Below are 25,077 nucleotides of genomic sequence, written 5' to 3' on the forward strand. Positions count from 1 at the left end.
TTACAAGCAATGAACTGTACTCAGCAGGCCCGGGTCGTAACTGTGGAGCCCACTGCAAAATGGAGAAGAGGAGCCCCTCTTCAACTGTTAAGAATGTCAAGATTGAATGAAGTCCTTTAAACCGCGAGTGGGGCCCTTCTGAGTGCAGCAGGGTCAGTGTGACCACACAGGTTGCACACCCGCAAAGGCAGCCCTGGTGGTGCTGGGTCTGGAATGAGGCAAACTCCCAGCCCCTTACCTTTCATGAGCCTCGTGACAGCTGTTTCTGTGAGAAGCAACACTCCATTATCAATGTAATGTAGCAGGTTATGCAAAGGTAGACAGTGGACACCAAGGATCGTGTGCAGTGTGTGGAAACCTAGGAGAGACCCGGAACGGTCAGCACGGTCAGCCAGCATCTCTGGCCTCCCAGAGGGAATGAATCTGGTGATGGCAGTAAAGCACTCAGCTCAGCGTTTGGCACCCAGAGTCAAATAAATGCTCCTTGAAGACAAGGTCCAAGGTTCCTTCTCTGTATCATCACAACTAAGTACCGTGCTGGGTATACAGTAAGTTCCCAATACACATATACTCCCTCCACCTTGTATGGCTTCCTAGGCAAAAACAGAAAACGAGTGCAAGGTCTGCCCAATGAAAAATGGTTTTACAGTTTAATAGGTTTACAATTCTAAGGTAAAATCATAAAGTAGAAAAATTAACAGAAGAACTTCAAACTTTGTATGCCCAGGCTAAAGGCTGATGGACAGAGACCATTTTGCTGAAGGAGAAAAGATCTGGACCAGAAGGGGACAGTTTATATTGACTAATCATTGGAATGCCCTAGAGAAAGGCTTTTGGGGTCTACTTGGACTAAATCATAGAAAAGAAGAAGTAAAATGATATGGTCAGATGGCACACCTATAGGAATTCAGTAGAAAGGCACTCTCAAACCTGTTTCATGGGCAGGGCTACCCAAAATCTCATAAAGCTAGCACTCTAAGTCCACTATTAACACTAACCAGTAAAAACAACATCCATGGGAGAAGAAGATATCAGATCGGGAGAGAATCAGAAAAGCCCTCTTGGAAAAGACGGCCTGTGAGAGGCACTTTGAAGGGTTAATGCCATTCCTGAGAGTGGAAATGACATGAGAGAACACACAGGCTGAAGAAGCAGCAAAAGCCAGGTCGGCCTGAGTAGACAGAGGCTGGAATTGTGCTGTGCTGTTTACTTATTGCAGGTAATTAAGCCTTTGTAGCTTCTGTTTCTTCATCCCTAAAGTGGAATCGCCAGTACCTTTCCTGCAGGGCTGCTTTGAGAGCTAGAGCTACATCTATGAAGAGCCTGGCGCGTGGTATAACAATGTGACTAACACCAGACATGTACTGAGGCCTTTCATTTACACACAGGCTCACTTGATCCTCATATAACACCATGAGGTGGGAACTACCTGATTCCCATTTTATAAATGGGGAAACCGAGATTCACAGGAGCTAAGAAACCTGCCCAGGATCATATAAATAGTAAGTGGCAGAGCTGACATTTAAATGCAGGGTGTGGGCTTTTAGCCTAGGCTTTTAACCATCACGTTATCCTGCCTCAATAACTGGTGTCAATGGAACAATATGAACAGAGGCCCAAAGATAAGAAAGCATGGGGCACGTTCAGGGAAGAGTAAATGATCCAGTTGGGTTGGAAGAGGCGTGCAAGAGGAATGGTGCGAGGTAAGGCTGGAAAGGTTAATTTATTCAGCAGACCCCTTCGGCACACCAGGCAAGGGGCTGGGTGTGCAATGATGAGAAGAAAAGGCATGATTGCTGCTCCTATCCACCTTCCAGTCTGATGGGGAGACTGACGATCAATGAATCACAAAATAAAATATACATTTTTTAACATGACCAGTTCTATGAAGGAAAAGTACAGGGTGCTCTTAATGTATGGGTCAAGGGTTAAATGCTGAATGGCAGCAAGGAACTTATTATTTACTAAACTCTGGGGAGGTACTGAAAGCTTTTGAACAGGAATGGTTAGAGGATTTGTGTTTTACTTTTGGAATATTAACATGGCAACAGGCAAAGAATGGACCAGAGTGACAGTTTGCTACCTGTTGGGAAGCGACTGCGTGAACCTGTCTAAGAGGGAATGAGGGAGGGAAGGGACCGGAGGGTCACGGCGACAGGTACTGGCTTGCAAGCTGATTGGATGTGGGCGGGGAATGACGAAGACTCACTGCCTAACCTTAGAGGCTTGCATGACAAAGACGATGGCCAAAGAGAGCTGGGACTTGGATTCAGAGAAGACACGGCACATGACTTTTTCTCTGAGCACATGAATCAGGAGCAGTGGGAGACGTGAGTCCCATGTCCTGGCAACATGGAGAGCCAGATAAAGTTCAGACTCTGCCCTCAAGCAGATGTTAATGGGCTGCCAACAGGATGAGTCTACTAACTGTCCTGATTCCAAAAAAAAAAAAAAAATAGTGATTTTACTAGCTAATTAATAGCATGAGATTTTTCAAATGGATTTGGACAGTCTTCCCAAGATGAAAAAAGTTATGAAATTATGAGGAAGAGTTTATAGAAGGTTATTGATCCTATAGATCTTTTGGATTCAAAATACCTCTCTAGCCCTGTGTCCACGTCCTAAAGACCCCTGATGACCCTTCATCCTCTATGCCGAGGGTACAGTCCCAAATTCAACAGCCCATTCTTGGCCTCCTCTCAGCATGTCAGCTCTAAGCAACAGAGCAAATTGGCTAAAAGTAGGCATCAGTTCCAAAAGGGAGAGCTTTTCCAGCCAACTCTAGTCCTCATCCTCCAGGGCTCCTGGCATTCTCCAGGCAGCAGAGGGAACATAGGTCCCTTTTAAACTATAAATGTTCCAGCTCTAAACTATGACTTCCTTTCTGTGGTCCTCATTCCCTTTTTTCTTTAACTAATTCCGGTTACAATTTTCTGACACTTGGAACTTAAACAGTTCTCACTAGTCCAGGGGGCCTGAAAGCAAACATGCTGACATACGTACACACAAAAATACCTGCATTTACACACACATGCCCACACACACACACATGATCCACTGTCACTTCATATTAGGGAAACAAAGATTTCAAAGAAAAGGAAAAAGAACAACTGCTCTTCCTTACTTGCTCCATGGACACCAGCCATTAAGTTTTACTCATAATAATTCTCAGTCACTAGGGGTGACATTTTCCTGTTTCCCCTCCTATCCATCCCTGTGAAGAAATGCAGTGCTGTGTAGAAAGTGGATTTTTATGATCTCTCAGATATAATATTGTCCCCAGTGAGTCAGTTTCATTTATTTATAAAAAGAGCTTGGATATCCATGGTGAACAAATCTGAAACTGTCAAGCCATGTCTCTATTAGGTCTTTTGTGTTAATGACAAGCAATGAAGAATTTAAGCCGGAAAGCCACGTATAATTTTCATGAAATCCCTTCATTCTTTCAAGAGGGCACTTCACAATCCATATTCCATTTAAAGCCATCCATTCTCCTCATGAATGGTCACTTTCAGATCCCTACAGAGTCACAAGAAACTCCTCTTGTGCCTCCGCTACAAGCAGATCTTATAAGATAAGGTGTATGGATGGAGAAAGCATGACAGATTCCAAATTGTATCAGATATATCACAAATGCAGAGAAGCTGAGATGTGCTGTGGGCATTTTCTGGGCCCATAAATAGCCAGTTTCAATATTAACTAATTCAACTGGAATATAAAATTCAAGAGGCAGCACAGAAGAGTAGCTAGAAGCATAGATTTTAAGGCCAGACTCCCTGGATTTGAGCACGGACTTTGTTGCCTAATAGCTATGTGACTGTAGGCAAGTTATGGAAATTTTCTGTGCCTCAATTTCACTACCTATAAAATGGGAATATTAAGTGGAACCATATGAAAGTGCCATCTTTGTTGGTTAAAAACTGATAGGATGTTAATTTAATATACTCAATTTAAGCTCTTATCACTTAGCATCATTATGAAAATTAAATGTGCTAATTTATGTAAAGTACTCAGAACAGTACCTAACACAAAATGGGGACCATGTACATGTTGGCTTAAAATGAATGAACAAAGAAACAAATTAATGATGAATAAATGGATAGATGGATGGATAGCTGTATATGAATGAATACATTAAAATTGGCTAATACATATTATTTAGTGATAGCTATCATAAAACTTAAAACTCATCAGAACTTATACATAATAAACATAAGGCAGGTAGTTTATAGTAAGCAGGAGCTTGTTTCTCATAATGAATATTGATTTATATGCACATTTCCCCAACTAGACTTTAGTTAATTTTTGGAATTGCTCTAATTTCTAGCCCAGTACCTGGCATGTAATTGCTCAACAAATGTTTGTTGATTGAATAAACAAATGACCAACTAAATGAATAACTGCAGACACATGTGCCAAAGGTGTTTTGAGGCCTGATTTGGTCCTTTTCAAAATCCTAAGGGAAATTTTTAGCTTCCAAGGAACACATAAGAATCAACTCAATTTCTGACACCCAGCCAGACCTACTTCCTTCTGAGTGTTAACTTTCTTGATTAGATAAACTAGGCTTGGAGACATCAAAGAAAGGTCTCCCTGAATCAGCTCCACTGGTTTTTGGAGCAGAAAGTTGCATGGGGACCAGCCTTGGCTCCCTAAGGTTGGTGACAAGCTACTGTATAGTTTAATAATCTGAAGAGATCTGGTCAGCGGAGACCAGCCTCAGGCCCATCTGTCATAGTGACACCAGATACACAATTTGTCAGACACAAGAGGTCTCATTCTTAAACTCATAATGTACCAAAGTCCAGAGACTATGTGAAGAAGAAAGAACATTTTATTAAACTCATAATGTACCAAAGTCCAGAGACTCTGTGAAGAAAAAAGAACATTTTATTACAATAAAAAACAAAAAACCCAAGACTTACCAGGAGGCAGAGGTAAAAACAAACTGTTAGCAGCTTCCAAAATCCTGGTCATGATGTGAAATACTGCAAATTCAGCAGCACTTGCCCTTCTATTGCTGGTCAAAGAACAAAGCAGCATGTCAGCCAAGCAGCTCATCTCCAAAGCCCATTTGCATGTAAGCAGTGGCTGTGAGTGCCACATCAAGATGGAATCCATGCTAATCGTGAAAGGCTACGCCCTATAGAGAGCTTCATAGATACAATGACCACCATCTGCCTCATGCCTAGAATCTAACCAGACAGTAGGCACATAAATGATAAATTGCATTAACTTGAATTCCCCTTCTTGGCAGAACTGAGCTCATGTGCCCCTCCCTCCTCATCAACCATATGCCAAGAAAAGAGGACGGGTGAGGTAACAGGGGCATAACGTTAAATGCTGAGTTCAGAACTAAGATGGATGGAGTAAGGGCTGGTGAGAGTTACTTTCAACTGGTAAGTTTCAAAAAGACTTTGCTAAAACAGGCAGCAATCAGAGTTGTTTTGGCTCTTTGTACACCACGATAAAATAAAGCAAGAAATACTTGCGTACAAGTGGAGAACCCAGGGATGAAGATTATGTTTCCTCCAACTGGCTTCCAGTATTTGGCAAATGAGATCCAGCTAGAGGGTGAAGACAGTCTGTTAACCTCCATTCATACCCTTTCCCCTCAGGAGCCCTACAGCTATCCTTCCATAGCTCTGACAGGCACGTTCAGGGCAGCTGGCATTCAGGCTGTGCCCAGACACAGAACCAGCCTTTCTGAGGTCATTCTGAAGCACTGGAATCTAAAATGGAAAGACTGAACATGTGCAGCCGCGTCTAACAGAGCACCCTCTGTCACTGTGGGCAGCGTCCCAGCTGAGCTTCCCCACCGCTAACCGGCCCCACTGCTCACAAACCCAGGCCCTCAATCACAGGCCCTTGTCCATCAGTGAAGGTCAAGTGCAACAGGGTTTGCCCTAGGCCTGTTATGTGGCAAGGGTGACACAGCCGACAGCTGACAGAGGAAAGGCGGTTCTGAATAGAATGGAGGTCCTGAGCATGGGCTATAGAGTAAAACTAGTTCTAAGTCCAGGTTCTACATTTTACTAGTTTGTCAGCAACAGGGCAGACTCTGAGGAGCTGTTATCAGGACCACAAACCTATGCCTTGCACATGTACACAAAGTACAGGAGGCAAAGCCAGGAGGAGTTTCCATACGAGCACAGACAGATACTATTTACTCTCAGTGATATAGATTCTCAGTTTCTCTTTGGCTGAAATAAGATAAAATGACACATAAGCAATATAATCAGGTTTTGCAGCAACTTCCTAGGCTTCATTTTCTAAAGGCTGTCCAGCCAACCTTCTGGGAGGGGACTGGGAGACTCAGCTTTGGCATCAATCCGCGACTGCTAAGTCAGAAAGGCAGGGGCACCGAGTTTTCTGAGACTACATCTCTACCATTTCTGGTCCTATTGTTTCTGGGAGCTGTTAGCACAAACCAGTGTTGTGTGGATTTTTTTATGTGATTAACTACAGGGAAGAATGACGCTTGAAGAAAACTCAACACTCTGGAAGACGAATTTTAAAGTCAAAAGAAAGAAAGATGACAGGTGATGTGTTAACTAACTGTGTGTTATGAAAGGACAAAGAAAGCAGGTTAGTAGCAACATGGGGAGGATCAGTAACACGTTCATAAAGTGAGCCCCTTGGTATCACTCTACTGCAAAGAATCAGTATTCAAGAAAGTTTCAGTGCCCTGCTTATAAACATTAGTATATGTGAATACCAACCTCTCCTAACATATTCAAAACTCTGAAAGTCAAACCTTACCATAGAAATTCAACTATATCACTTAACAGATACTAATGACTGTGATAAAGGCAGAAAACTGTTTTTAAAAAGAATATTCCACAACTTTATTCAGACTAATTAACTATGAACCGTCTCTATGGCCATATGACCAACAAAGGATCTGAGTTACTTATTTCCATGTATGCACTTTTCTGTAGAATTAAATCCATGGGTGGCCATTTTGGGGGGTGGTTTTAATTCAACAAACGCTCATTAAGCAAGTGCTACCCAAGAGTTCACACGCCACTCACAGAGCCATCCTGCCACTACCCAATTGTCCAAAATAAAAGATTTCTTTCTGTATTTTTTTATTTTAAATTTTTTATTGATGTTTAGTTGATTTACAATGTTGTGCCAATCTCTGCTGTACAGCAAAATGACTCAGTTATACACATATACACATTCTTTTTTTTAATATTCTTTTCCATTATTGAATATAGTTCCCTGAAAGGCAGAAAACTTTAAAAATTAAACATGAAATTAAATCAGGGCCATATCTAATAAATTTAACTAATCTTGCAGAGTTCAAAGCAAAAATATTTGTTCACATGTACACAATGGTCCTATGCAAACTTGGAGAAATGGAGTGTTGGAGTGTTCTTTCTCTTTCTATACATTTCAATACTTAAAAAAATTTATCCAGAATATTATTTCCAGATTCTAAGTAGGGTCAGACCTCAACTCCATATGCGTTTTGAAAGATTCAAGACAGCCTCAAATTTCAATCCAGCTACATCACTTCTATTTACACATGGACCAGTGTTATTCATTTAAATCACAGTTTCAGTGAGTGGCTACCAAGTAGATGGGCCGCCGATCTCATCAGCAGACTCTAATGTGGTAGTATTTATACAATCAAGCTGGAATCTCACCTAATTGCGCTGTTGGAGCTAATTAAGAATTGGAGTTCTAGTTCTCTCACGTTTGCATAAAACTCCATGTACAGAAATCACAACGTACGGTTTAATAAGGAGCTGGAAGATGACAAGATCACATGAACATTTGGCAACACCCTGAATTCATCACTGTTCCATGCTTCCATGAACACATAACCACGACTGGAAGGGAGTGCAATAAGCCATTTCCAAAGCCATGTTCTCTTTGTTTTTTGGTTCTTTTTCCCCTTTCTTCAATCTATAGCACCCTATGTACTATTTTTGAGGGTGGGAGAGCTACAAAAACCTAATATGAAAAACATACTGAACCACATACTGGAAACCATACACCAGGAGACCCAGGGTTTGGTGGTAGGGAGGGAGGGGTAGAGAAGATAAAGCAAACCAACCAGTTTTGAAGTGTAGTCCAGAACCATCTGTTCAATTTTCTTCTTTTCTACACCCTGTAGATGTCTCAAAAGATGGTCTTCTAGCTCAAACACCATCTGAAAACAGAAGATAGATAAGTCACAACCTACCCACTCACACCTGCAAATGGTTTGAATTCAATTCATTTATTAACATTCACTATCAATATGAAAAATACTGGATCCACCAGCAGAAATGCATAACCCATAACGTTCCTTTGATGGGCATAAATCAGGGGGCGCCTCCACTTTCCTCAAGAGGAATGACTTATGATTCACCCAAAGGCCAGTGAGCAGCTGAGAGTCAGACTCCCAGCCCTGTTGAGAATTCTCCAAAGAAGCCAGTTGAAGTCACTAGCTTAGCAGCCAAACGCTTTGGGATCTACCAAAGGATTGAAGTCTACTGCTCCTGGCTATGGAGAACTAACAGGAACAACTCTAAACATGGAATGACTATGCTAATGGAGGTGGAGGAAAGGGACAGGTTTTGGGTGTTTGGAAGGACAGAGGCTGGAGTAAAAAGAAATGCACCAGGTACCTCTCTCTGCACAATGGCTAAGACATTCCACACAGCTCCCTGACATGTAAAGGTAAGGAAATATTTAGTCTAGTGCCTCCAAATGGGCTTGTTTATATAGCTGCACTATTCTGATCATCCGTGGGGTCCCCAGTCACTGTGGCATTCCCAGCCCTCCCCACTTTTCGCTTTTTTCTCTCCTTCTTCCTTTTTTCCTCCCTTTTGCCTAAATGCCCTGCTCAGCTAGACCCTCTTGGCTAGAGAAATCTTTGCACCAATAAACAACATGGGAATTGTACAAATGACAACACACGTGTATATATCTTCTATTTTAGCAGATTTTACATTTACGACAGACACCCTGGGGTAAACCTTAGCCCATGGCATCCTGGGCCAAGACACAGTGGTTATTATTTCAATGTAGTCTCCTGCATGTGCTAATTGATTAGGCTTTTTAAAAAATGATTTTTTTTCTGTGTAAGATATAATGCATATTTTTGTGCATTTCAATTTTTCTATAATAACCATAAAGATGAAAATTTAAATTGCTCATAATTCTACCATCTACATTAACATTTTGGGTTTTTTATTTTCCTTTTTTCCCATGTGTGCACTCATTCTAATATTTTACAATCTGCTTTTTTTCATGTAATAGTTTATATCATTAAATATCCTTTATCACACTAGTTGTAATGGCTGCACAGTATCCAATTTTACACAAGTACTATAATTGAATTATTTATTCCCTTCTTATACATATGGGATTTCTTTTACAACTGTTAATAATATCACCAAAAATCCTTATACAAAAGTTGTTTTCCATATCCTCGATTATTTTGTCAGGCTAAATTCCTAGAAATGGAATTTATTGGGTCCCTACTTAAGGTTATAGAGACACTGCTAAAATGTCTTCCACTGTGGTTATAATTAATTTCCAATTCCATTGCACGAGGCTGTCAAATTCCCTGTACCCTGAACTTTTCCTAGTATGATTTTTAAAGTTTTGTCAATTTGATGGGAAAAAAACAAACAAAAAAGAAAAACACTTATTCTGTTTGTCATTTGATTACAGCAATATTAAGCATTCTCTTTCTTCCCATGCCCCAACTCAAGCTCTCTTGGCCTAAATTAACTTTTGAAAATTCACTGGTCACAGCCTTTGTCCATTTTCCTTCTGGTGTGTTGTTCTCTTACTGATTTATAAACTCTATGTGTATGCCAAATGTTATTTTTTTTTATCACATATGTGGCAAATACTTTTTTCTAACTGTATTGTTTGTCTTTTTGTTGTTGGGTTCTAAGGTTTCAGTCAATCTTCTCTTATGTGTTTATGTTCAATAATACACTTAAAGGCTTTCTCAGTATTATTTAACTGTCTACTTATTTCATTCCAATTCTTTCACACAGTTTAAATTTTTTATATTAGATTCCTTAATCTGATATTTCTGTTGGTTTACAGTATAAAGTGATGGTATTTGGGGTGGGAAGAATCTAACTTAATTGTCTTTTCCAAATAGTCAACCACTGATCAATTGATTGATTAAAAATTATTTCTTTCCACATTGATTTTTAAATGCCTCATTTATCATACACCAAATATTCACATTTAAGCTAGAGTCTCCTATCTTTGTATAAGCTCCATATTGTTCTAATTATCATAGATCAACAACACATTTAGATATCTCATAATGCCAATCCCATTCCTCTTAATTTTGTCAAGTGAGTCATAGTCAATTGTCAGAGGAATTTCATTGGCTTTTTGTTTATAATTTTACCAAAGCTAGATGGAAATAATATACTGTTTTTCATGATCTTTTTTAACTGGTTAATCCTAATAAAAAAGAGAATACAGTATCACCAGCTTACCAACTTGCATTATTATTTTTTTAATTTACTATTTTTTTATTATTTTCCCAGTTGATTATTTTGTTTGTTGCATTAGACAATCAATGCTTCTTTTCCTTTTGTTTCTTATTGCATTGGCTAGAATTTCTAGAACAATGGAAAATTTTAGTGAAAATAGCAAGGATACTTAACTTCTGATTTTAATAAGAATGCCTCCAATGTGACATTAAGAAGGATGCTGGCTACGAGTATTAGACTATACTTTGTTTAAAATTCCAGGAGTGGAATTTTACTTTTATTAACTTTTAGCACCCACAGAATCTTTTCTTCCTCATTGACTTAGTGGTGTGATGAATTACAGTAATATATTTTCTAATACTAAGCCTTCCTAGAAAGAAGCCCATGTGGCCATGTTGTATTTTGAAATAGAGCACTGGAAAGTATTTTTAATTAAGCTCATGGTATCTATATTCATAAGTAAAAGTCATTGTTGGATTCTGGTTTTAAGGTTATGCTGGCTTTTTAAAGTGTTCAAGAAGCTGCCCATCTTTTTTTCAAAAATACTTTACATAACATGAGAATGATCTGGTCCTTAAGAGTTTGAAAGAACAAACTCATTAAATAACTTGGGGCCTTTTTTGGAGATAATCTTTGATATTTTTCCAAATTATTTTATGGTTATTATGCTTTCAGGCTTTGTATTTCTTCTTGGCTCAAGTTTGGTCATTTCTATTTGCCAAGGAAGCTTTGTTTAACTAGAATTTTTAAGTTTATGAATATGTATTTACACATATTTTTCTCATATTTTTAAACTAGCCATATCTAAGGTAATAGATTATTCCATTCCTAAGCCAACACAATATTAAAAATATTTGTTAGACTTTTCAGATGTTTCGTTAGTTTTTTTAAGATTTTAGATTTATTTGCCAATTCTGCTCTTCAATTAATTTACTTTGATTTATATCTCTTTGGTCTTCCTAGTGGTGGCACATCTTGAGAAAGAATATTTTATTCCATTGTATTTTAAACCCAAATATAAATGCCACAGAGATGCTGCTGTTTCCTGTTTTAAACGCTCTCAATTTCCTTATGATGCTTTATAATTATACATTTTTGGGGGTGACTGATTAATTCGTGTCTCTCTCACGAGACTACAAATACCAAGAGGGCAGAATTGATGTGTTCCTCACCCCTGAACACAGGGCCTACAGTGAGTGTTGGCAACAACCCTGTGTTGACAGAATGAATGAAAAACAAGATCAGAGTGAGAAGCACAACCTAGCCCTTTTCCCTCTCCTTGGAGCCCACGGTTCAGCAGCACTGAACATCCCACAGACCACTTACCAGCCCCATAAGCAGCCGCTGGTGGTGGTCTTCCTCCTGGAAGAGGGGTGTTAATCTCGGCTCTGAAATTAAACAGAGCGATAGTCAAGCAGGTGGTTTTCGGGAAATGGGCTAGAAGGATGAGGCCTCAGCCTGCGTTTCCCTTCTCTGAGTCTTAGGGGAAACATAACACTTCCCTGATGGGGTGAAAACTTTTCATTCAGTGTGACCTAGTCCTACATGCTACAACTTATCACTCAGGTGATATGCAGAAAGCACCGTGAACCAGAGAGAGGTAGAGACTGGGAAAGAAAGAGAGAAAACAAGGGACACGTTCCCAATACCAATACACTCTGGCTTTGATTTCCCTTCAGTGTGAAGACTCACCACTAAGATCCTCTGCTTCATAGGAGACTGAACAGCCTGGGCCCTCTCTTAACCCTAAGGGAGTGGCAAACCCAGGGATGGGGAATTAGTGGAAGGGTCGCATGACTCCCTTCTTTCTGACTCCAACTTGTAGTTTAGAGTTACTGAGGTGAGGGGCTCAATAAATCACTGTGGCAAATAAGAATAATTGGCACAAGTTATTGGACTGAAAAGGTAGCTAGATTTGAGACGGGAAAGTGGCATGTGAGGTTAAACCAAATGGCACTTTCTCCACCTTGATCCTCACCGCACAACGAGACTGGAGGGGCAGGGAAACACTGTCTCTAGGAAGATCTGCCCTAATGCACCCGTGACGGCACCTTCACGCCCCATCTTCCTCTCCCAGAACCCGAGTCACAGAGCCGGTCGAGAGGCAGAACTGTCCCGGTCAGGGGGCTGAGGACTCCTTGTGGGAGGATGTGGATGCCTCTTGATCCCCTGGGATACATCCTAACTGGATCCTACACAACCTTCATGATGAACAAGTCAACACGAGAGCCCAGCAGTCTGCATGGATGTTTCAAATTTCACAAGGAACGTTCCGTCTCTGACAGTCACATTTTTTCCCAGGAAACTAGCACAAGCAAAGCACGTGAGAGGAAGGGACAAGTTCCCTAAAGTGCATCAAAAGAGGATGACTCGTAATGGGAGGCAAACGGTTCTGAAGCACAAGAGCAGAAGGAGTTCTAACCAGACGTGGGAGTAGAGGACACGCAGAAACCTCAGCCAGACTGGCAACACTTCCCAGGTTGCAGATCCCCTAGCAAAGCAAGGAGGGGAGCCCGCACGCGCATTCACACCCCTGGCCGACTGCTCCTGCTGGTGCTGCTGGCAGAGCCCTGGCTTCGGGCCTGGATGGCCTGGCTCCCGGGGCAACTCAGTGACTTCACAGCTCACGTGGGCTGTGCGCACAGCTGCAGGATGTGCGGCAATGCACTGTGTAAAATAATTTCCGTTAGGGTCACCCAACGTGTACCTAAACATCCAAGCCCGTACAACAGAAGTGGGACATTAAAACAACAGCTATTTTTTTAATGGAGGCTGACCTTGATGAAGGGGGACAAAATCACACACATAAAAAGCCTGTATTGAATATGCTTAGCATCCTCTCCCCCCAGTTTCCCCTCAAGTTCCCCTTCTTTGTCAAGACTTAACTCAGACATCACCCCCCCTGGAAGCCTTTTCCAACCTTTGTCTCCACTCCTGACCTAGCCCCTCCCCCACTGCCCTCTGTGGCTGCATAATGCCTGTCCCCTGGTTTAGAAACTACATGTTAGCACTTCTCCCTCGTACGCTAAAGACAAATCAGCCACCTCAGCTACCCCAGGCACCAAGCGAGGGACTGGGCACTACAGTAAAGCGTGACTCCACTCACTCTCATTTTCTTCTCACGCTTGCCCTGAGGAGGACGACGCACAAAATGGATAAATGGCCTGCCCAAGGGCACACGGTGGCCAAGCTGGAGTTTAAGCCCAGTTCTGTCCACCTCCAAGCCCACGCTCTTCCCCCATAACTACAGTGCTTGTCTAGAGGCCCCTTGTCTCTGTGCCCCTGTGACCTAGCCCAGGGAATGCCCAAGTGCTAACCAAAATGAAAGAAGCATGCAAGTCAAAGACCCTTGTATGATCAGACAGCTGGATAGAAAGCAGCTCTACACCCGGCGAGTACATCCAGAGGGTGTGTTAATGAGATCAGTTATATGGCGCAACAGAAGGAAAATCAAGTCAGGGACTCTTCCAGCACAAGCGCATTCAGCGGCTGTCCCCGCAGGGCCTGGTGCCTAGAGAGACACGGAAGGAGCTGGGTGGCCACTCTGACAGGAAGAGAGTAAAGGGTGCCGCCTTTACAGCGTGTTGGAAGCGATTCCCTGCCAACCCACAGTGGGAGGAAGAATGGTATTACAAACAAAGCATTGACTGAAATCCAGAAGGCTTTATTACCAGTCTTTTCTTACCCAAATTCCTTGCTTCTAGGTTAGAAATCACCCTACAAAGAAATTAGCCAATGTTATTCACACGGGAAGCATTATTTAAAAAAAAGAAAAGAAAAGAAAGCCACAACACTATACAAAGATATCCTCCTTTAAAAACCCATAAAACCACCGCAGAAACTGTTCTCAGGCTGCTGAAAACCTCAAAAACTTTAATCAACTTGGCAAAAGCCACATTAGGCAATTATAAAATCTCAAAACTCTTCAGTGCAAACAATGACGATAATTTAGAACAATTGCAGCTCTCAGTTATTGGAAATAATGGGAACAGAAAATAGAACAGGGGTTGGAATAGGGCCTATGCTTGTAGCACTCTGAGATGACTCATCTACCCAGAAAATATGCTTTCAAAATAAGAGCAAGCTCACCAGCCCACTAACACTTGTTTAAAGTCTAGCTACTGTTTGTACCCCCCTAAAGTGCTCAGTTAATAAGAGCTTTCTTTACCACTTATTCCTTCTAAGTCATCCATCCCCAGGATGGATGCAAACCTAAAAGGTTGAACATATAAACTTTTCCCGCTAGAAACTCCAGCTCAAAACTCCAGAAGAGGGCTCAGGTGGCTGCATTCATAAGCTGCCAGCATCATCTTGCTGAGGATACACAACAAAAGGAAGCTACTTCCCTGAAAGGCAGCCAACAAAGTAACTGCAAAAGATAACCATCTTACAGCTACCATAATCCCTCATTTTACTTACTTTATTGCATTATCAAGAATATTTCTCACATACACCGTGGACCTTCTTTTTCCTGTTTTCTAGGAGTGAGAACATGTCAGAGGTGTGGGAGGTGAAGGTTTTGTGGGTGACATTTTTCACACTGAGGTCACAATACTATACAGTTAAGAGTTCAGAAAAAAAGAGAGGTACTTTGCAGGTAATCAGAACACCTAGATTCTTCAAAAATCGCTTTAAAAAAGTTTTATTCTGAAACTATTACATATTTTCAGGGAGTTACAAGTCAACCCCATATTATATACAACAACACTACAACTATATCCAACAATGCTACAGAGAAAGCTCATGTACTATTCACTCAGTCTCCCTCAGTGTTTACATCTTCTATAAATAACTATAGTACAATATCCAAATCAGCAAACTGGCTTTGGTAAAGTTAGCATATAGTTCTGTCATTTTATCACATGCGTGGATTCGTATACCACAATGTACCACCATAATCAGGATACAGAACTGCTCTATCACCCGGAAGATCTTCCTTGTGCTATCCTTTTACAGGGGTCACATTCACTCTTTTCCTTCCAACCATCTCTAACCCCTAGCAACCACTACTTTAGGAACACCTAGATTTTTTAAAATCAATTTTTAACTACACAAGTAATGCAAGAACACATCTGAGACCCGGATGCTAATCCCACTTCTACTATGAACATGCCATGTGTGTCCTTTAACCTCTTTGCACTTGAATTTCCTCTTCAAGAGAAGAGAAGTCAGAGAAGCACCTTGGTCTGCCTTCTGGGGATCAGCCGCATCCATGAACAGTTCCTGGCAACAGGGGAGAGTGCCGGAACGGAAGCCAGCGTTATGACCTAAGGCATCACCTAACCTAGTCTGATGGCCTTCTGCTTCTTGCTCTGCTCTCAGGAACTGACACATACCTCTTCCGAGATCAGGTTGTGCCACTCTCTCCTGAGCACGCTGTTGTTATAGTATAAGTTTGGCTTGGAGTACTTAACATATTCCAGGTTGGAGTTCAGTTTTTCCCAGTAGCCCTTAAAGCTATGCACCTGTAGGAGACAAAAACACTGGTGATCTTGAGAAGCAGGTCCTGTGGCCCAAACTACCCGGCACGGGCCACGCAGGCCTTGCTGCAAAGCTGGGCTCGCCTCACTTCCTTAGCTCTCATGAGGCAGCATTTCTAAGTGGTTACTTCCCACAAAGGATGGGATTCCCGTCCTGACAGGAATTCTAAAATGGAGAAATTTGAAGAGGCTTGACTTCCTCCTTTCCTTTTCGAGCCCCTTTTACACAGAGAGAGAGCTGCTCACTACCCTAAGCCAGTATGACTCCCCTGGGTGCGGGCTAAGCGGGGAAGCCTGCAGTGAACACATCAAGTCATTTCCTCCCCAGAGGACCCATTTTTCTGACTCAGGTTGTATCAACAATGCCATGTTCAGTGAGAGAATGTTCACAAATGTGAAGCACATGGAAAAATAGGTTTACTTTCCCACTAAATGTATTTACTTCCTAAAGGTTATTTTCAAAACTCAGGAATCAGAAAGGTGAAGTGAACTGCTTTTACACTCAGTTGTCGAATATTCCAAAACAGAGTTAGTTGGCATCCATCCTATCTTGGTTTTTGACTATTGATACCATTGTACTACCCTGAAGCAAAAAAATACCCATTATGTTCATTTCTAAATAAAATGCAATAGTAATACATTTTAATGTTGAAGGATACCCTGACAAAAAAATTGTTTTTGCAGATTAATAAGACAGATTTATGATACACACTTTCTTGCCAAAATATATGCATTTATAAAAGATTTGACTGGGGCCCAGGGTACAATGTATGGCCATAAAACAAAGTGAGCTAATGCCTACTGTGGGAACAGACTTGGCAGTATTACAAGAAAAAAAAAAGGAAACTTAAAAAAATACCTCAATCAAGAAAAATGCTCTTTTGTTAAGTAATAGCACATCATCCAAATTCTTACTGAAAGGACAGTCACAACTGGCTCAAAATGGATGTTGGAGTATCAGTAAAGAGAGTTACATAATAAAACTAACCTGCTGTTTTAGAAGCTTGAAAGGCCTGTCCAGCCAACACCCATTCTCACAGAGACAGAAAAAGCTATTTCCAAGAAACTGTCATTTTTAGAAGAAATCGGAACCCCGGAGTCATGTCCCACTCTCCACTTGACCTATCTCACTCATCTTTTCTTCCCCTTTCCATACATTTATAATGAATATACCTTTATCCACCCTTTGGTCTTCCTTATGTTGAAAAAACAATAATGAAAGCAAATCCTGCCGACATTTGGCAGAATTAGATGCCTGACAGGAAGTCACTACAACTTTCTTGCTTTTCTACATCTGAGTTCAGGCAACTAGTGCCAAAAGTCAGCAAACTAATTAGTGTTGTGGTGACATCTAGTGGTCAGTTCCGCTATTAGCTCTGCCTGCTTTGCCACTGGAGTCCCCACTGTGTCACCCACCCAATCTTGCCCAGGACAGGGCAAGGGGAGGAACACTGGTGTCCTCCCACCTGTGCAAGGCCCTCTTCCACTCAGGCCAAAGCCATGCTGCTGTCAGAAGACCCCACTCTCATACTCACACTGTGGCTCACAAGAAAAGATCTCTCCCAAACTACTTCTCACCTCGCCCCCCCCATTAAGAAATCCGATTCCTCATATCCTTGTCTTAGTTGAGAATAAGCAGATAAAACAAGTCCACGGACATGCTTCAGAGGGGCTCCTGAGACCACTGATTATATGTAAAGTGGAGTGTGTGTTTGTATGAGCACTTTTCTGGGGAGAAAGTCTACAGTTTATATCAGATTTTCAAAGGAATCCATGGCCTAAAATAGTACAAAACTACGGAGTTAGAAGGGAAAATGATCTAAGTTTTAAAACAACTTACATTTAAATAAGGAACACTGTTAGCCAAAAGCCTCAGAAATAATGTAAATGTGTAGGTCTTGGGCTTCCCTGGTAGAACAGTGGTTAAGAATACACCTGCCAATGCAGGGGACACAGGTTCGAGCCCTGCTCCAGGAAGATCCCACATGCCGCAGAGCAACTAAGTCCGTGTGCCACACTACTGAAGCCCACGCGCCTAGAGCCCGTGCTCTGCAACAAGAGAAGCCACCGCAATGAGAGGCCCATGCACGACAACAAAGAGTAGCCCCTGCTCTCCACAAGTACTGAAAGTCCGGGAGCAGCAACGAAGACCCGATGCACCCAATAAATTTTAAATAATTAATTAATTAATTTTAAAAAATGTGTAGGTCTTTCAAGGAGGTCACTAGCCTAGATGTTATGATATAAATATTGAGAGAGTACAGAGAAAACAGTTAGTGGCCTATGTCACTATTTGGTATCTACTAGATAAGTGATGTATTTTTTAAGTTAGGAAAATTCACAGAGATCATTAAAAACTGGGAGGTCTTTTTGGAAGTCTGGGAAGTAGATAAGACCCAGAGGAGGAAAACAGATACATAAGTGAAAGGTGAAGAGAGTTCCAGGTGGGGCTCTGAGGAAGTGAGCAAAGACTGAGAGACCAGAATGTGGATTCTGGGTTTAGATCAGAGACAGAGCTTTACAGAAAGCAGAGAAAACAACCCACAGCACTTCATTCTCTGTGGTGAAGATATCTGCCTCTAGGGTGTGACTGCCAACCTCAACAACCACCTGATATGGGGCTGTGACCCGAACCTTGTGAGTTTTAGACAGTCCCCGGCCAAGCCTACTGTTCAGCCCGGGCTGAGAACATGCTTGAGCATATCCAGGTCACCCCAGTCTTCCGTCCACCCCCAAAGATGGGTCTACATCTCTGGTTTAAAGGCTGATGAAAAACTAGCTGTCTGAAGACTTGCAATTGCGTTGTGACATAATAGGAGACAGGGTTAGAGAGGAGGTTAGGACCCATCTTCAAAGGCTCTCAAATGCCAAAGTAACACCAGCATGTTCATTAACCCAGAGAGTAAAAGCAGCTCCAAGGTAAAATGTGAACTGTTGTAACATAGTACGGGGGGAGGAGGGCGTGGGAGCAACAAAATCACATCCTACCAGCCAACCTGGGAGCACAGAAAGCCACTCCTTTCCACTTACAGAACTAGTTGAGTACTAAGCACCACATTTACCAGGGACAACAGCAAAGTGAAAGCCACAACAGTCTAAGAAGTGCATCGCCAGCTTCTCAGAAAGAGCTCATAAAGCTTTCAAATGCACAAATATGCTTTCTAAGAAAAATAGCCACGAATTTAGCTCTCATCAGATTCTCAAGGAATGACCCAGAAGCATTTTCCTATACAAGGGGGAGTTTTAAACTCTGATTTTTAAAGGAAGGAAAATTATTCCAAGTCTCTTCTTGAGAAATAATCTTATTTTGTCTCTTAGAATGACATGAAATAATTACCAAATGTAGCCCGTCACAACTATTAATTGAACAAAAAGACCAGAGGGTTACATTAAAGGACTGTTTCCCATTTATGTGGGAAATAATTTTGATTTCTTTTTTTTCTTTAACAAGAAAGAAAGAAAAAAAAAGCCCTGTGGTACTTACTGGCTCAGCTGCAAATTACTGCCAGGAAAAAAAAAAAAATCTGCCTTTCATTTCTAAAAGGCCCTCTGGCTTTGATCCTACATCTGCTGATTAACCAGCATCTTCTTTTACAGAAGAGGAAGCCAACTCAGAGAGAACCTTTACCCTTCATGCCAGGGCTTAACTAGCAGAGGTAAAACATCAATCCAACTTTGCTCTTCAGTAGATACCACCTCAGTATCAGCTTTTACTTGCAGTACAGAGAAATACAATGACTCACTACCTCCAGCACAGACAGAATAAAATAGAAACATCTATGTGTCCATAAAGCTAGCAAGGTACCATACTTAGAGCAACCAAGATGCTCTAAGCAGGGCCATCCATACAGAGGACCAGTGACTGGAACTCCTAAGGCTTCCTGCTAAGGAGACTGCATGTTGTAAGTCCAAGTCCTCCTATTTATAACTGGACTTTCTCCTTCTTCCCAACATTTAGTGTAAAAAACATCTCTTTTCTTTGCACAGCTGGATAGTACTCTTAGCCATTTTTAATGGGATGTAATTTTTAATGTAACTCCCTAAATATGGCTCTAAACGATTCCATCTCACAATCAGCATATATCCTGAGAAAGCCCATGCTAAGACAGTTCCCTCCTCTCAATCTTAAGAATTAAACATTATGTCTTCAACTAAACTGTGAATAAAAGCAGCACAGCCTAGTGGCTGTAGGAGAGAAACAAAAACAAGAATCCTTGATCTTGGGGGTCTGTTCCTCGATTTCATCATCTGGGAAGTAAACTGAAGGTACCCCTGTTTCTACAGATACGACAGGAATGAACTTACCAGCTTGGTGCTCTGCCTCTAATAAGTAGTGGTTCTTTGTAACATCATAAAATTATGTTTTCACAATATTAATTGAACTTGCCATAACTCTCTGTCCCCAAAAATATGTTGTATAGGTATAACTCTTGTTTTTTCTCTATAAGAATCTATTCACAGAATCCTTCACTTCTGGTCACCAAGTGTGTGGGGTGTTTTCTCTACATCCCTCAATTCTCCAATGCCAGCAGGGTGTCCTACAATTACCTGGAGATAGTGTCAGATCCCACAGGTTAAGGACACTGTCCCACAAGACTGCCCCCCATTTCAGGTGCTAATTGCAACTCCAGGTTGTTACCTATGATTCTGACTTACTGCCTACCAATCCGAGGTTCCCAGCACCCCCTTCATGGGTTCTATAACTCGTTACAGTGGCTCATGGAAATCAGGAATACAGTTTATTTACTATATACCAGTTGATTATAAAAGGATACAACTCAGTAACAGCCAGACTGAAGAGATGCATGAGGCAGGCCATGTGGGAATGGGCTCTGAGCTTCCATGCCCTCTCCAGGTGCACCACCCTTATCTCTGCACCTCCATAGGTTCATCCAACCCAGAAGTTCTTCGAAACCCTTCAGTTAGGGTTCTTTATGGAGGCTCCATTACACAGGCATGATTGATTAAATCATTGGCCGTTGGAGACTGAACTCAATCTCCAGCCATTCTAGCCTTGGAAGGCAGTGGTGGTAGAGGACTCAAAGTGTCAACCTGCTAAGCACATGGTTGGTTTTCCTGGCAACCAGCTCCATCCTTAGGTGCTTTCCAAAAGTCACCTCATTAACAAACTCAGGTGTGGTTGAAAGGGGCTTGTTAGGAATTATTAAAGACACTCTTTTCACCTTTGTGCTCTGGAGCTATTTCAGGAACTGGAACAAACACTAAATTTAACAAAAGACGTCCCTGTAGCTCTTATCACTTAGGAAATTACAAGGATTTTAGGAGCTCTGTGCCAGGAACCATGGAAGAAGACCAAATATGTATGTGATATTTCTAGTTATATAACAAGATCACATACGTACAAACTAAACTTCGGAAAGTCAATATTTCCCACATAACCGATTCATATTTCCGGTAATGCTACATTGTTGTCAAAGTGACCATTCTCATTTTTAAAAACCTTAAGCTGTTAAACTATGATTGTTGATACTTAGGATCTCTAAGAAAACTTTAAGTGCTGGTGGCTGTACTGGGAGGGTCAAGGAAAAAAGTGTCTTTTGTGTTTCATTAGATGATTAATTATATCCATGCTCTACCCAATTAAAATAGTGTTTTTTAAACATTTTTTTAAGTGTTTAAGAGAAGAAGCATATTTAAGTGCACAAGTCTCTGAATGGAGAACAGTGCAGGTGTCAAACCACTCTTTCCCCAATTGCTCAGGGGCATCTAGACCCCTGATGGACACTGCAGTAGTGTCCTCACTTGGAGTGGCCATAACTGGGATGGGGCTTGAAGTCTTTCTCCTTCCCAGTCTCTGGGTCATATAGTTAATAGATGCTATATAGATGATTAAATTAAAGGCTTCCTTACTTTATAAAATGAAACTAAAGATGTCTGGCTTTAAAATACTTTAATAAAAGTACTCCATTCTTGATATTTAAGTAAGCTATTGTTTCTACTATTTTTTTTTTTAATCCTCACATGACTTCCTGTGGAGGGATAAAATCATTTTTAGGAAGGCCATTCTTGATGACATTCTTTTTACAGCGAGGACCTTGTTTTAATATACATTTTGTTTCATTTTTTCAAATTCTTTTGGAAACCATTCTATAAAGGAAGACTTTTGTCTTTCAGGTAATAAACTGGTATAAACCAAGTGAATTTGATGTTCATATGCTAAACATTTGTAAAGTGCTCCACTTCACACTAAAATTATTTGCAGAGACAGCAGCAGGAAAGTGCTCATCTAGTTTCATTTTGCCCTTCCCTCCCCAGATGCCTTCTTAGGACAGTCATCTTCCAAGCGGGGTGGAAGCAAGTGTGGTTGGAGTAGACAGGGTCCCTTGGGCCTCATGGAAACTCTGGCAGCAAACATGCCTTCGAAAGGTAACTTGTGATTCATGTCAAGGGTGCTCAAAGCCAACTCCTGTCGGGTAAGCTGCAAGAACAGTCACATAATGGGCAAGTGAGGGAGGAAAAGTGGGATGTACCACTGCAACCAGGTTCACTGCAATATAATTAGGCTGGGAATTGCGGCAGAACCAGGTCAAAGGCAGCTGCTTAGGGACTTCGCTGGTGGCGCAGTGGTTAAGAATCCACCTGCCAATGCAGGGGACACAGGTTCGAGCCCTGGGCGGGGAAGATCCCACATGCTGTGGAGCAACTAAGTCCGTGCGCCACAACTACTGAGCCTGTGCTCTAGACACCCCCGGTCACAACTACTGAAGCCCTCGTGCCACAAATATTGAAGCCTGCGCGCAGAGAGCCCGTGCTCCTAAGCAAGAGAAGCCACTGCCCTGAGAAGCGCGCGCACCACAACAAAGAGTAGCCCCCACTAGTGGCAACTAGAGGAATCCCATGCGCAGCAACAAAGACCCAAAGCAGCAAAAATAAATTAATTTTAAAAAAGAAAGAAAATTATTTAAAAAAAAAAAAAGGCAGCTGCTTATAGTGAGAGGTATTATGCAAGCAGCGATGGGGAAACAAATGAGAGCTATCAGCGCCAGGTGTCCTGTGAACGGATGGGGGCGGGGTGGGGGGGAGCGGGGCAGTAGTGTGGAGCTGGCCAAACCAAACCCAGTACCATCTTCTCCTGAGCCCAAGCGAAACTCCGGCAGCTTTCCTCTGCCTTCCCTCCCGGATCACGTCTGCGTGGAGAGGATAGTGAAGAGGTTTACAGCTCAAACGTGTGCTATGTAACACTTCTTGCTAGCATACGAATGTAGGCGGAGTCTCAGAAGAGCTCCCAAGCATGTCTGGGAACAGTTAATGGGAAACAACTCTCCGCAGAGCCAAATGCTAAAGATCATTAGGGGAGAGTAGAAAAAAGTGAGGAAAAGGCAAAGTGAATATCGAAGAAGGAAAAAAAAATGAACTACATAAAAACATAATTTTACACACACACAAATAAGAAAAAAAAAAAAAGCAATCGGAGAGTGCAAAAAATAAGCTATTTTGTTCCCAAGCAAAGGAAAATTGTATTCTTAGAATAAGCCAATTGGTAAAAAGTTTGAGAATCTTCCCATCACTCTTATACTTACTTAATTTTTTAAATAAGAATATACAATAAGGTAAGGTTATAGTAAAACTGATAAACTCATAAACCCCTTGTAACAATGTAAATTATCACAACATTTTTTGAATTTCAATTTGGCAATAAGAATCAAGAGCTATAAAAATTGTCACGGCTTTTCACCCAATAATATTCCTGGGCATTTTACCTTAGGGGAATAAATCACACACACACACAAACACACTATGCAGAAGTATTCACTGCCACAATATTTTTAATAGCAAAAAAAAATTTTTTTTAATGGGATCTAGAGACAAACAATGTCTCAAAACAGAAGAATGATTAAGTAAACTAAGATACAGCAACACAGTGTAAACCTACGGAGTCATTAGAAATCATAATTATGAAAATTATGAAGTTTATGTACCAACATGAAAATGTGTATGATATAATTCAGAATTAAATATCACTAGCTGGGCATTACTATTAGGTAAAATATGCAAACCTATGACAAAGATCAAGAGGAAATAGGGCAAAGAGACCATATGTCAAGAACTTGCTTTCTTCTTAAAATTTCCTTCCCTGGTTTTTTGTATGTCCACTAAACGCATTATGGATTTGTTGGACTAGTGGTAAAAGCAGAAACAATAAAATGAAAGGATGGAGGCTCTTAATAAGAATCTTTTAAGCTATTAATCAAACCTTTCTTTCCCCTCGTCTTCCTGCTTTTATAGACCTTCATAGTTGTCTCACGCTGCTGCCTAGATATATCTCTTGTCCACCTCCTCTTAAAGGACCCTTCTTAGGACCGAAACCCAGAGCCACTAAACATGCCCCAGTCGGCCCTCTCTCACCCCCAGGGCATCACCATGACCTCAAATGCCCATGGCTTCCCCCCAGCTGCCTGGGCCTGCCCTGCCCTTCGTGGGTCCAAGAGAATCAAATGTAAATAGTGAAAGGCAGCAGCATACTGGGCTGTGTGCTGCCAAAAGCTGAGACTTCCCAGCACACATCAAGCTATAATTAACAGGAGCCAATGCCAAAAACAACAAAGGAGCTTCAAGGAAACTGCGTTAAAATACTCCCCAGTTTTCAACACATTCTTTTCTACTCACCCACCCCATCTCACCCTCCCTCTTGTACTCAGAAACTCCTCTGAAACCACCAGACGATAGAGAGACACTAATGCTGCCAGGCAGGAAGAAGGTGTGTGCTGAGACCACAGAGACAGCCCCATCAGGTCACTCTTGAGAAGCTAAAACGCTGTTCTCAGAACGAGAAGGAATTTAGATAATCCCAGCCCAGGTTACTTAGCGGTTTTAAGATTGTGTGTGTGTGTGTGTGTGTGTGTGTGTGTGTGTGTGTGTGTGTGTGTGTGTGTGTGTGTGTGTGTGTGTTGACGGGGCGACAATGCCAAGTGAAGTAAAAGACAGCTCCCAGGTCCTCTCAAGAAAATTTACAAGAACTCTTCCAGCATGGACTGGTTTGAGAGACAGTGGAAAGTATGGCTTCTACATGCTTCACGTCGAGCCCTGCAATTCTCTGTCTTCAGAAAACCTCCCTCTTCAAAAAGCATTCCTCAGAATTGCCCTGATATCACCCTTAGTGACTACCACTT

At 41.6% G+C, this 25,077-nt stretch overlaps 1 protein-coding gene across 4 annotated transcripts in view; it reads right to left on the reverse strand.

Annotated features, from left to right (window-relative positions):
- Positions 1-25,077, reverse strand: part of GSAP (gamma-secretase activating protein) — an 87,381-nt gene that overhangs the window by 5,060 nt on the left and 57,244 nt on the right. For all 4 annotated transcript variants that reach the window (XM_057732496.1, XM_057732495.1, XM_057732494.1 and 1 more), the window contains 8 exons: positions 15,803-15,931; positions 14,886-14,944; positions 14,152-14,183; positions 11,793-11,854; positions 8,069-8,164; positions 5,497-5,567; positions 4,926-5,020; positions 239-358 (listed from right to left, as the gene is read on the reverse strand). In XM_057732496.1, coding sequence (XP_057588479.1) covers positions 239-358; positions 4,926-5,020; positions 5,497-5,567; positions 8,069-8,164; positions 11,793-11,854; positions 14,152-14,183; positions 14,886-14,944; positions 15,803-15,931 — 664 coding nt within the window. The remainder of the gene's footprint in view (positions 1-238; positions 359-4,925; positions 5,021-5,496; positions 5,568-8,068; positions 8,165-11,792; positions 11,855-14,151; positions 14,184-14,885; positions 14,945-15,802; positions 15,932-25,077) is intronic.

Source organism: Hippopotamus amphibius, chromosome 4 (genome assembly GCF_030028045.1).
Source record: "Hippopotamus amphibius kiboko isolate mHipAmp2 chromosome 4, mHipAmp2.hap2, whole genome shotgun sequence".
In the NCBI taxonomy this organism is placed as follows: domain Eukaryota; kingdom Metazoa; phylum Chordata; class Mammalia; order Artiodactyla; family Hippopotamidae; genus Hippopotamus; species Hippopotamus amphibius.